This window comes from Carcharhinus amblyrhynchos, chromosome 22 (assembly GCF_965287045.1).
Source record: "Carcharhinus amblyrhynchos chromosome 22, sCarAmb.v2.hapA, whole genome shotgun sequence".
In the NCBI taxonomy this organism is placed as follows: Eukaryota; Metazoa; Chordata; class Chondrichthyes; order Carcharhiniformes; family Carcharhinidae; genus Carcharhinus; species Carcharhinus amblyrhynchos.
In genome coordinates, this window is record NC_137345.1 from 45,153,063 (window position 1) to 45,163,292 (window position 10,230).

Consider the following 10,230-nt stretch of genomic DNA (forward strand, 5'->3'; position numbering starts at 1 on the left):
CTGACCTATTGCTATTGAATTCTGAGTGTACTGCTGCTTTTAATGGCTTTTACTGTGTAAGTTGTTAGTTTTGCTACAGTACCCCTCCAACCCAAGGCTAGATTCCTCCTTATAAATATCATTGTGGCAGAGGCCCCTGTATCAACTTTAAGGGTGTTCTGTTTATCAAAAACATCAGTGATAGGAGCTACCTTTCCCGCTTTCACATTGAACAATGATGAAGATTTAAATCCTTAGTACTGGACTCTTTCATATTAAGCACTAGTGATGTATTATTGACTCTGTTACTGGCCAGACCAGTCTTACTTTCACATCGGTGCCTTAGTTGGTCTTTCCTATGGCAGGAAAAGCATTTAGCCTCTTTTATACCAGCAGGCTTCAGGGAAGTGATTATCCCGACACCGTAACCCTCTCCTTCAATCCTAGACAATTGATTGGCACTTTTAAATCTTGTCGCTCTATTTGTTGATGCATTTGCTTCCCATTTTTAAAATTGCATCTCCATTTTTGGCACCACAGGTGACTGCAGCTTCCCGACCTAACTGGTGAACCATTTCTGAGTGCTCGGAAAATCCTGTGTGCTCTTCTCAGCATTCTTCATGGTCAGCGTCACCTTCAGCGCTTTCTCTCCTGTGGGGCTTGCTCTTCTCAAATAGATCACAAACTTTTTAGTAAAGTGGATGTGGTGTATCTTCGCCACTGAAATAAGTTAACAAATTCCTTGTTAGTCTGAGGAAAAATTAACATTAGTTTATTGAAATCTCAACCTATTTTCTCAGACCGTCTGTATGCACTAAGTGATTTTTTTCCAGATTCTTTTTATGGAAAAATGGTCGGAAGATCCAAGAACACGGACATCACTAAGGATCTCTCTTGATTTTATGTGAAATGGAAATTGTTGATCCATTGTGGCTCAGCCTCTGAATCCAGGGATCAAGTCTATCCGTCCAGTGCAGTACTGAGCGAGCACTGTTGGAGCCAGGTGCTGTCTTTCAGACGAGATGTTAAATGGAGGCCCTGTCCGCCTGCCCAGGTGGATGTAATAGATCCCACGGCACTGTCTCACAGAAGGGCAGGGGAGTTATCGTCACTGTCCAAATCAATATTTATCCCTCAATCAGTGTCACAAAAAGGAGATAATCTGGTCTTAATCACATTGCTGTTTGTGAGAGCTTGCTGTCAGCAAATTGGCTGCTGTGTTTCCTGTATTACAAAAATCATTTCAAAAATGCTTTGAGATGCCTGGTGGTCATTAAGAGCCCGATGTAAATGGAAATCTTTCATGCTTAAAAAAATCGCAAGTGTGCATGTGTTTGCATGCAATTAAATTATTCAAATTTGCTGTGCCTAAAAGGAGGAAAACTTATCTTTTACAGGAATATTCTCAAGACAATACTCATACTGTTGCTAAAAGAGAGAAAGTAAAAAAGGTTAATGAAGGTGTTACTAATGTCTCACCAGCAGGGGAGCAGGTGTCACAGGCTGCTGATCGGGGCAGGTAGGTGCACTCAAAGGTGGGGTTCTCTTTATGATTAATTATGGTGCTGGAAAACAAAAGGTTTTTTTTTGTTTGTTTGTTTATTTATTTAATTCTTCCACCTTATCACCTACACATTGGATAGTTACAATCCCACACTGATCCTGTCACGATTGTGTTTCAAGTCCGTATTACTACATAGTAACAAATATTATACTAGAAGATGTCTGCATATTTAGTGACATTTTTATCCTCATATCCGGGCTACATGAATTGTGTTGAACATTGTGTAATAGGTAGAAAAGTGTAAAGAGCAGCAGCAAGGGTGCATTTACCTGGAGCCACTTTGAGCAGTAGTTTGAAAACACAAAATGAGAAATTTACAAGGCAGCTCCATAAAATAATGATAGCAATGTATGCCCAGGTGTGTGACTTTGAGGCAGACCTGCTGATTTCAGTGTTCCCATAGAATTGCTGTTCTGCAGCCTAATGGTAGAGTTTGCTGCAGAGGACTTTGGATAAACTCCCCAATGGAATGTGCATTTGACAGTCTCCTCATGATGGAGGGTTTGTCACTTTAACCCTGAGGCGGAATAGTGTTCTGGGCTTCTCCTGCCTAGCCTCCAACAACCACAACCACAACCACCTTTTGTAATGTAGAATATGCCTCAAACAATTAGAGGGTTTCCCTTTGGCAAAAACTTGGTCAATGAGGGTCAAAGCTTCCTGGAGTCATACTCAGTTGAACCTCATCTTGATGTTAAGGGCACCTTTTCTCACCTGTCCTCTGAGACTCAACTCCTGAGTTAGGGTTGATCCAGACACAATCATAAGGTTTGGCACCAGGTGATTCGACCAGATGCTACATTGGGCATTGGTGAACTGGTTATTATTGTTACATGATGGTATTACTGATAACTCTATCACTTTACCGGTGATGTGACTGGCTCTAAGTGCGTTTCCGGCACCCAATATTGGATGAGCAGAAATTTCCTCCAACACAATATTGGGAAGACTGCTGTTTTTGATCTCCGACATGTACTCTTCCCCAGCCACTGCCTCCATTGCTCTTCTTGCTGACTGTTTGGTCAAGACTGTTTGCAACTTTGCTGTCATATTTCAACACAAGGTGAGCTTCCAGCCACAGCTCTGCATCTCATTTCCACCTCCGTGACATTGACTCTTCTCCTGCCATAAGAACAGAAGAGTTAGGAACAGGATTGGGCCATTTGGCCCTTCGAGCCCTCTTGGTCATTCGATAAGATCATGACTGATTCAATTCCAAATCAGCTTTCGTGTCTGCTTCCCTTCCCCCGCCCCAGCTACCCACTCTTAATCCTTGACTCTCCATTGTCTACAGTTTCAGTCAATCTTTTGCCTGTTGGTTTGACTATTTCAATGCATTCATGGCTGACCTATCACATTCTATCATCCAAAACCCTACTTCTCATGTACAAAAGTGCACCAATTCCCATGCACCCACCACTCCTGTGCTGGCTGACAATATCCTCTTAAACTTTTAACATTCTCATCCTTGTTTTAAACTCTATTGTGACCAGACCCCTGCACATTTCTGTAGCCCTACAACCCTCCTGAGATATCTGTGCTCCACCAATTCTGGTCTCCTAAAAATCCTGGATCTTAATGGCTCCGTCACTGACCTTCGTTTGTCAAGGTCAACAGCTCTCCACCTCTCTTTCCTCCTCTAAGACACCTCTTAAACTTACCTGTTTGACCAGACATCTGTCCTGATATCTTATTTTGTGGCTTGGTGTCTGATTTTGTTTGGAAAGAAACAATATTTTTCATTGTATGTTAATACATGTAAGAATAATAAATCAGAAAACTTCATTGCAGTGTTAATGTAAGCCTACTTGTGACACTAATAAATAAACTTTAATAAAGATCAACATTCCATTTGCCTGTTTTTAATCACCGGCTGTACCTGCGTGACAGCATGCTTTATGGTGGGGCCAAGTGGATCAGGAATACACAAGATTTCCTTAACCCCCTCTTCTGCCAAAACACGCAACCCCCCCTGCCCCTGCCCCCAGACTGGCCAATTTCCTGCCTTCTTGGGGATGGAGACCCCATTTCCACCCATTGCTCCCCAGGAGCATGTGACCTGGGCCTGGGCCTGGGCCTCTGGCTCAAACCTATCTCAGGGACTGGGCATGCCCATTCCTCACGCCTGTTTAAAATCAGGCGCGTAATGAGATTACAGTTCCTTTCGGGCAAGCCCAAGGGGTTACACAACACCTTGGACTTACTCATCCATTTTGACTGGTCCATGATTGGAACAAAAGAACTTGCGTTTATAAGACATTGTGTTCCAAAATCTGCTGCAGCTGATGATGTGCAGCTCAACTCTGTGACTGGTTAAAGGTGGCTGGTATTCTGAGACCTCCGTGACGAGTTAATTGTTTCTAGGGATTCTTTACAAATGCAGGTGTCCTTTTCTCGTTTCCTGAACAGAGGTAGTATCTGCCAGAATAACGAGAGACGTTACAGTAATAACCCTTTTGCTGAGGAAGAGGTCAACCACAAGGAGATCCACAGAGAGGAAAAGAAAAAGTTGGTGAAAAGTGTCTGTCTTTGTTTGGAGTTTTTCACTAACATTCACTAAATCTAACTATTCGGTGGAGCCAGTTTTATCAATGGGAGTCTTGACCCAGTTCCCCTCTCTGTCTCTCTAATGTATGTATGTATGATTTAATTTGCCTTGATCTTTGTGTTACAATGGCTCCACATATCTGGGTGAATTTTTCACTATCTTTCTGAATTCCTTTGATATGTAATATATGAAACAAAAAATCTGCATAATGAGCCCACATTCTGGAATGTATTATGTAGCTTCCTAATTAAAGGCGTTGCTTTTTGAGTATTTAAATAGCAAGTGCAGCTTAAAGGGAAAGAAGAGTACTTTGTGTTTAAACTCGTCTCCCATTTTGCACCTAAATACAAAACAGATGCTATATCTTTCCTGACCATCTGGACATCCTTCCTGCTACTCTGACCAATGGTGTCACCATGCATTCTGGGTTGACCCTGTTGGAAACCTGTTTTTGGGCATGAGTTGAACAGACTGATGTGTTGCCACAGAACCTTCGCAAACGCAATTTACTGGAAGGAAACGTGCTAAAATGAACATAGCGGGTTAGCACTACTGCCTCTCAGTGCCAGGGACCCGGATTCGATTCCTGGCTTGGGTCACTGTGCAGAGTTTGCACGTTCTCCCCATGTCTGCGTGGGTTTCCTCCAGGTGGTCCCGTTTCCTTCCACAGTCTGAAAGACGCAGTAAGCGGTCTTACTGTGCCTACCCCAATCCAACAAGCAAGCCCACATCAAGTCCAAAAGATATACTGGTTAGGTGCGTTGACCATGCTAAATTTTCCCTCAGTGTACATGAACAGGCAAGTAGGGGATTTTCATAGTAACTTTGTTGCAGTGTTAATGTAAGCCGACTTGTGACACTAATAAAAGTTTTTAGCCAGTAGTCCAGTTCCCCAGAGGGCAGCAGTAAGTGTTTGGTCCAAAGTGTAGCTGCACATTTATTAATGGCTGGTTCCACAGCCTTTACCCAGGGTGATGAGGAGTGGCTATGTTGGATCCAAGCCCGGGTTCTTCATACACTTCCAAGATGGATGTTACTCTTTTCTTTTACACTGGATATACTTTATAACAAGAGGGTACTTATGAAAGGATTCCTCTCTCTACCTTCCTCCTTTTAATGAAAAATCCACAGCTGAACTTTATTTATTTTAAACCTGTGGGTTGTTCATATCACACAATGGTGCTTCACTCATCTTTAACCTCAACTGTGCTGCATGAACCTAAAATGGCTAATGGCACCAAACTTTTTATGAATTTCTTTTTGTTGTTTTACTCCAGTATAATGTAAGTATTTGAAGATGTGATTAGAAAGAAGAAAACTGCAGTGCTGGAAATCCGGCATAGAAGCAAAGTGTTGAAATTTCACTGAGGTTATTGCGTGCCTTTTAATAAGAAAGCACATGATGGTTACACATGAAATCTTGACTATTTTTGCGACAGATGTTGACTGGCTTGCTGTGTATTTTTAATGTTTTTGGTTTTGTGTGTCAGCACGGTAATTCTTCTCCAAGTTAAGGTTCTTTTAATGGTTCTCAACTGATGGTGGGAAGAAGTAAATTGTCTCAGAACAAATCTGAGGATATGGCAAGGCCCACACACCCATCACATTAAACACGCTCGAGACTCACACCCAGGCAAGGCCTCACACTCATCAAATTAAACACTGGCCTGCTAGGCCCACACCCTGGCGATGTCCACACATCCATCACATTAAATAGTGGCTCACCACTTTGGATCAACATTTACTGACATCAACATTCACTGACACAGCCTATTCCTAAATACCTTCCAAATGCTGCTATCCGTGTGGCGAAGGGGGCCGTGTCGGTGCGTCCCGTGTGGCGAAGGGGGGCCGTGTCGGTGCGTCCCGTGTGGCGAAGGGGGGCCGTGTCGGTGCGTCCCGTGTGGCGAAGGGGGGCCGTGTCGGTGCGTCCCGTGTGGCGAAGGGGGGCCGTGTCGGCGCATCCCGTGTGGCGAAGGGGGCCGTGTCGGTGCGTCCCGTGTGGCGAAGGGGGGCCGTGTCGGTGCGTCCCGTGTGGCGAAGGGGGGCCGTGTCGGCGCGTCCCGTGTGGCGAAGGGGGCCGTGTCGGTGCGTCCCGTGTGGCGAAGGGGGGCCGTGTCGGTGCGTCCCGTGTGGCGAAGGGGGGCCGTGTCGGCGCGTCCCGTGTGGCGAAGGGGGCTCTGTCGGTGCAGCCAAGTGGGAGTTCAGCACTTTAATCATGAAGGAACGGAGATGTATTTCCCAGTCAGGGTGCTTGGTAACTTGGTGGTCCTCCTACATGCCTGCCACTCTTGCCACCCAAAGAGGTTTAGGTTCTATTTTTAATTAAACTACTTTGGCAATGCGTGTTTACAGACCAGAATCAAAAATCACAATAGGGGTGATAGTTGATTCCCGACTTGGGTCACTGTCTGTGTGGAGTCTACACATTCTCCCTGTATCTGCATGGGTTTTGTCTGGGTGCTCCTGTTTACTGTCTCACTCTGAAAGATGTGCTGGTTAGATGCATTGACCATACTAAATTCTCACTCAGCGTACCTGAACAGGCACTGAAGTATGGTGACTAGGAGATTTTCACAGTAACTTCACTGCAGTGTTGGTGTGAGCCTGCTTGTGACTAATAACTAAATACTTTACTTGTTTAATTGTCTCTCCGTTGCAGCATTGTTGCTGAACACAATCTGTTTGATGTGCCAGCTTTCATGGTCGAGCTTTACTTGAGCCTTGCCTCCTAAATCTTGGAGTAATGCCACCTCAGAACATATCGCTGCGTAACTTGGTGTTCTTTCTTGAGTATCCATGTGCAGAGTATGGGAGCCAAAGTTTCAGGGCTTTGCCAGTGGCTAGAGGCTGGCGTTTGTTGTCTGTGCTGAGAAACAATGTGTAATGTGAGATGAGTTGTTTTTGAGAGAAAATTACACATTGTTCTGTTCAATAAAGAATCCAGTTCAAAGAGGGTGTAAAACAGACTGTCCAATGTCTTTTAGAGGGGGAAGGGAGGTGGAGGGGGAGTGGTATCTTTTCAGTTGAAATTTTTTTCCCCCTAATCTGCACTCTAGTCTTTTTGGGCAGTTTTTGCCTTTGCATAACCCTATTGAAGTAGAGGTGCTTTCTAAATTTAAAACTGGCACTCTGTCTGCAGTTTGGGTTGGCTTTATTTTACTACCTTTTTCTATTCATTCTTGAGGCATGGGCATCATTGGCTGGCCAGCATTTATTGCCCATCCCAGTTGCCCCTCGAGAAGGTGGGGGTGAGCTGCCTTCTTGAATCGCTGCAGTCCAAGTTCTGTGGGTTGACCCACAATGCCGTTAGGGAGGGAATTCCAGGAATTTGACCCAGCGACTGCAAGGAATCATCATAGAGTCCCTACAGTGCAGGAGGCCATTCAGCCCATTGAGTCGGCACCAACCACAATCCCCACCCAGACTCTCCCCTGACACAAGGGTCGATTTAGCATGGCCAATCAGCCTAACCCGCGCATCTTTGGACTGTGGGAGAAAACTGGAGCACCTGGAGAAAACCCATACAGACACAAGGAAAAGGTGCAAACTCCACACAGACAGTGACCCAAGGCCAGAATTGAACCCTGATCCCTGGCACTGTGAGACAGCAATGTGCCCATCTAAAATGGCGATATATTTCCAAGTCAGGGCAGTGAGTGGCTTGGAGGGGGACTTGAAGGTGACGGTGTTCCCATATTTTTGCTGCCCTTGTCCTTCTAGCTGGAAGTGGTTGTGGGTTTGGAAGATGCTTTCTAAGGATCTTTGGTGAATTGCTGCAGTGCATCTTGTAGATAGTACACACTGCTGCTACTGAATGTCAGTGATAGAGGGAGTGGGTGTTTGTAGATGGGCTGTGTTGTTGTCGATGGTGTTGAGCTTCTTGAGTGTTGTTGGAGCTGCACCCGTCCAGGCAAGTGGAGAGTTTTCCATCACCCTCTTGACTTGTGCCTTGTGGATGGTGGACAGGCTTTGGGGAGTCAGGAGGTAGTTATTCACCACAATATTCCTAACCTCTGACTTGCTGTTGTAGGCACTGTGTTTGTTTTAAATGTTAAATTTGTTCAGATGGCATTATGTTAGAAAAGAATATGAACAGAAAATGACAGGAATACACAGTATGCCAGTCAACTTCAACTCGGGAGGGTGGGTGGGGGAGGTGTGTGCCATGGGGGACAGTAAGGAGGAGGGAGTGGTGGGAGGGGAAGATTCAGGAGGAGAAGGAGAGACTTAGTTCTGAAATGCTGGCTGTCTCTGCATTTCCACTCTGTACTTTATTTCGAATTTCCAGCACTCAGTTTCACTCCATCGCCTCTCCTGGTTTCCATGAGCAGAGCGATGGCTGATGTGGGAACATTGTGCAGGGTTCTTTTTGCTGAGCTCCCCCTCCACTCCTTTTCCGTTGCAGTGTGAGTAGCTACGAGAAGAACCAGGCCTACTCTGCTGAATGGTCGGATGATGAGACAAATAACCCTGCCACAAATGATGCAAATGGTGGGACAAATCCATTTGATGAAGAAACTTGTCCTACCCATGGTGTGCGAGTGCGCGCACTGTATGATTACGAAGGCCAAGAGCAGGATGAACTCAGTTTCAAAGCAGGTAAGAGACTGCGCAGAAAAAGTCACGCTGCAGACTGTGAACAGAAAGTCACCTTTTGTGTTATTTGCCAGCCTCGCATGTAAGAGAAAGATTTCCTAGATTTCTGGGCATCTGTCATGTGTGTCTGCCATTAGTTAGACATGCCCTTATTAAAATTCATTTTGGGATGTGGGGGTCGCTGGCTAGCCCAGCATTTATTGCCCATACCTGCTTGCCCTTCAGAAGGCAGTGGTAAGCTGCTGCCTTCTCGAATGGCTGCAGTTGCTGAGGTTTAGAGATTTTTTTAAAAGTTTTCTGTGTGACAAGTTGCTGAAAGCGTGAGCTGATAAAGATGCAATGAGAGAATGAAATACCTAACTGCTTGTTTTGTCCCCTTCAAAATGCAGGTGATTTCTTAACAAAGATCGAAGATGAGGATGAGCAGGGCTGGTGCAAAGGACGCCTGGAGAATGGACAGCTTGGCTTGTATCCAGCGAATTATGTAGAAGTTATCTGATTGCACATTGTACTTGCTGAGCTAGTTGCTGCTGCTGTATATATGTGTTCTAGATAATGCTATTCCTGTTCTGAGGTGATTTGACAGACCATTTCATTTTGTACTTTTTGTTAGTAGAATAGTGCCCTGTTATCATTTGTGCAAATCATGCTTTTATCCGTGGGCTGAGAAGACTGTATGTATGTTAATGGTCAATGTAAACACCTATCTTAAAAAAAAACCTACTTAACTTTCTATAGTGTGCTCTCTTCTCCTAGAAGTGGCACCTCATTTGCTCTTCTTGTTCTTTTGACCAGGAAACCTCATTCTGAACACAGTTTCTCTTTCCTTTATCCAACTCACAGGTAACCTATTTACGTCACTGAGGTTCCAGTTATTGATTTGCTGTTGCCAGCTCCCTGAATTGACTGTGCACGGTCACTGAATCTTAGCCACAAACATGCGCACACAGGATCCTGTGCACATGCGTGCACACACACATACGCAGGTGCACACACAGGCAGGCGTGCACATATGTACATGCACATAAAGGCATGCACAAACATACACAGTAAGTGATCTCTCAACACCAGGGTAAAGACCAACAAGTTTGTTTAGTAACACGAGCTTTCGGAGTGCTGCTCCTTCATCAGATAAGCGCCACCTGATGAAAGGGCAGCGCTCTGAAAACTCGTGCTGCCAAATAAGCTTGTTGGACTTTAACCTGGTGTTGGGAGACCACTTACTGTGCCTACCCAAGTCCAATGCCGGCAACTCCACATCATGACAACATACGTGCACACACAGGCGCACACACATTACTTTGGTCCATCAATTTGCTTGTTTGTGTATTTCTTTTGCCCAAACGCATTGGCCATTACAATTCCAATTCTGAGACTGTGTTCGTGGGAATGTCTATTGTATGAGCCACAAGTTCCCTGCCCCAGTAATTCTCATTGATCCAGTTAAAGGTGAATGTGTTTACCCCATTGGACCGGATGTGTCCACTAGATTTCCAAAGATTCCTGAAGCTTTTTGTCTCTTTACCAGAGAGTGTAAGAT

The 10,230-nt window shown here is 44.9% G+C and overlaps 1 protein-coding gene across 6 annotated transcripts in view; it reads left to right on the forward strand.

Annotated features, from left to right (window-relative positions):
* The window catches only part of pacsin1b (protein kinase C and casein kinase substrate in neurons 1b), a 239,756-nt gene extending 230,333 nt beyond the window's left edge, over window positions 1-9,423 (forward strand). For 4 of the 6 annotated variants that reach the window (XM_080210232.1, XM_080210233.1, XM_080210230.1 and 1 more), the window contains 4 exons: window positions 1,377-1,498; window positions 3,953-4,051; window positions 8,500-8,693; window positions 9,080-9,423. In XM_080210232.1, the coding sequence (XP_080066358.1) occupies window positions 1,377-1,498; window positions 3,953-4,051; window positions 8,500-8,693; window positions 9,080-9,189 (525 nt within the window). In that variant the 3' untranslated portion in view covers window positions 9,190-9,423. The remainder of the gene's footprint in view (window positions 1-1,376; window positions 1,499-3,952; window positions 4,052-8,499; window positions 8,694-9,079) is intronic. The other 2 variants (XM_080210235.1, XM_080210236.1) reach the window with 1 other exon arrangement.
* The last annotated feature ends 807 nt before the right edge of the window (window positions 9,424-10,230 follow it).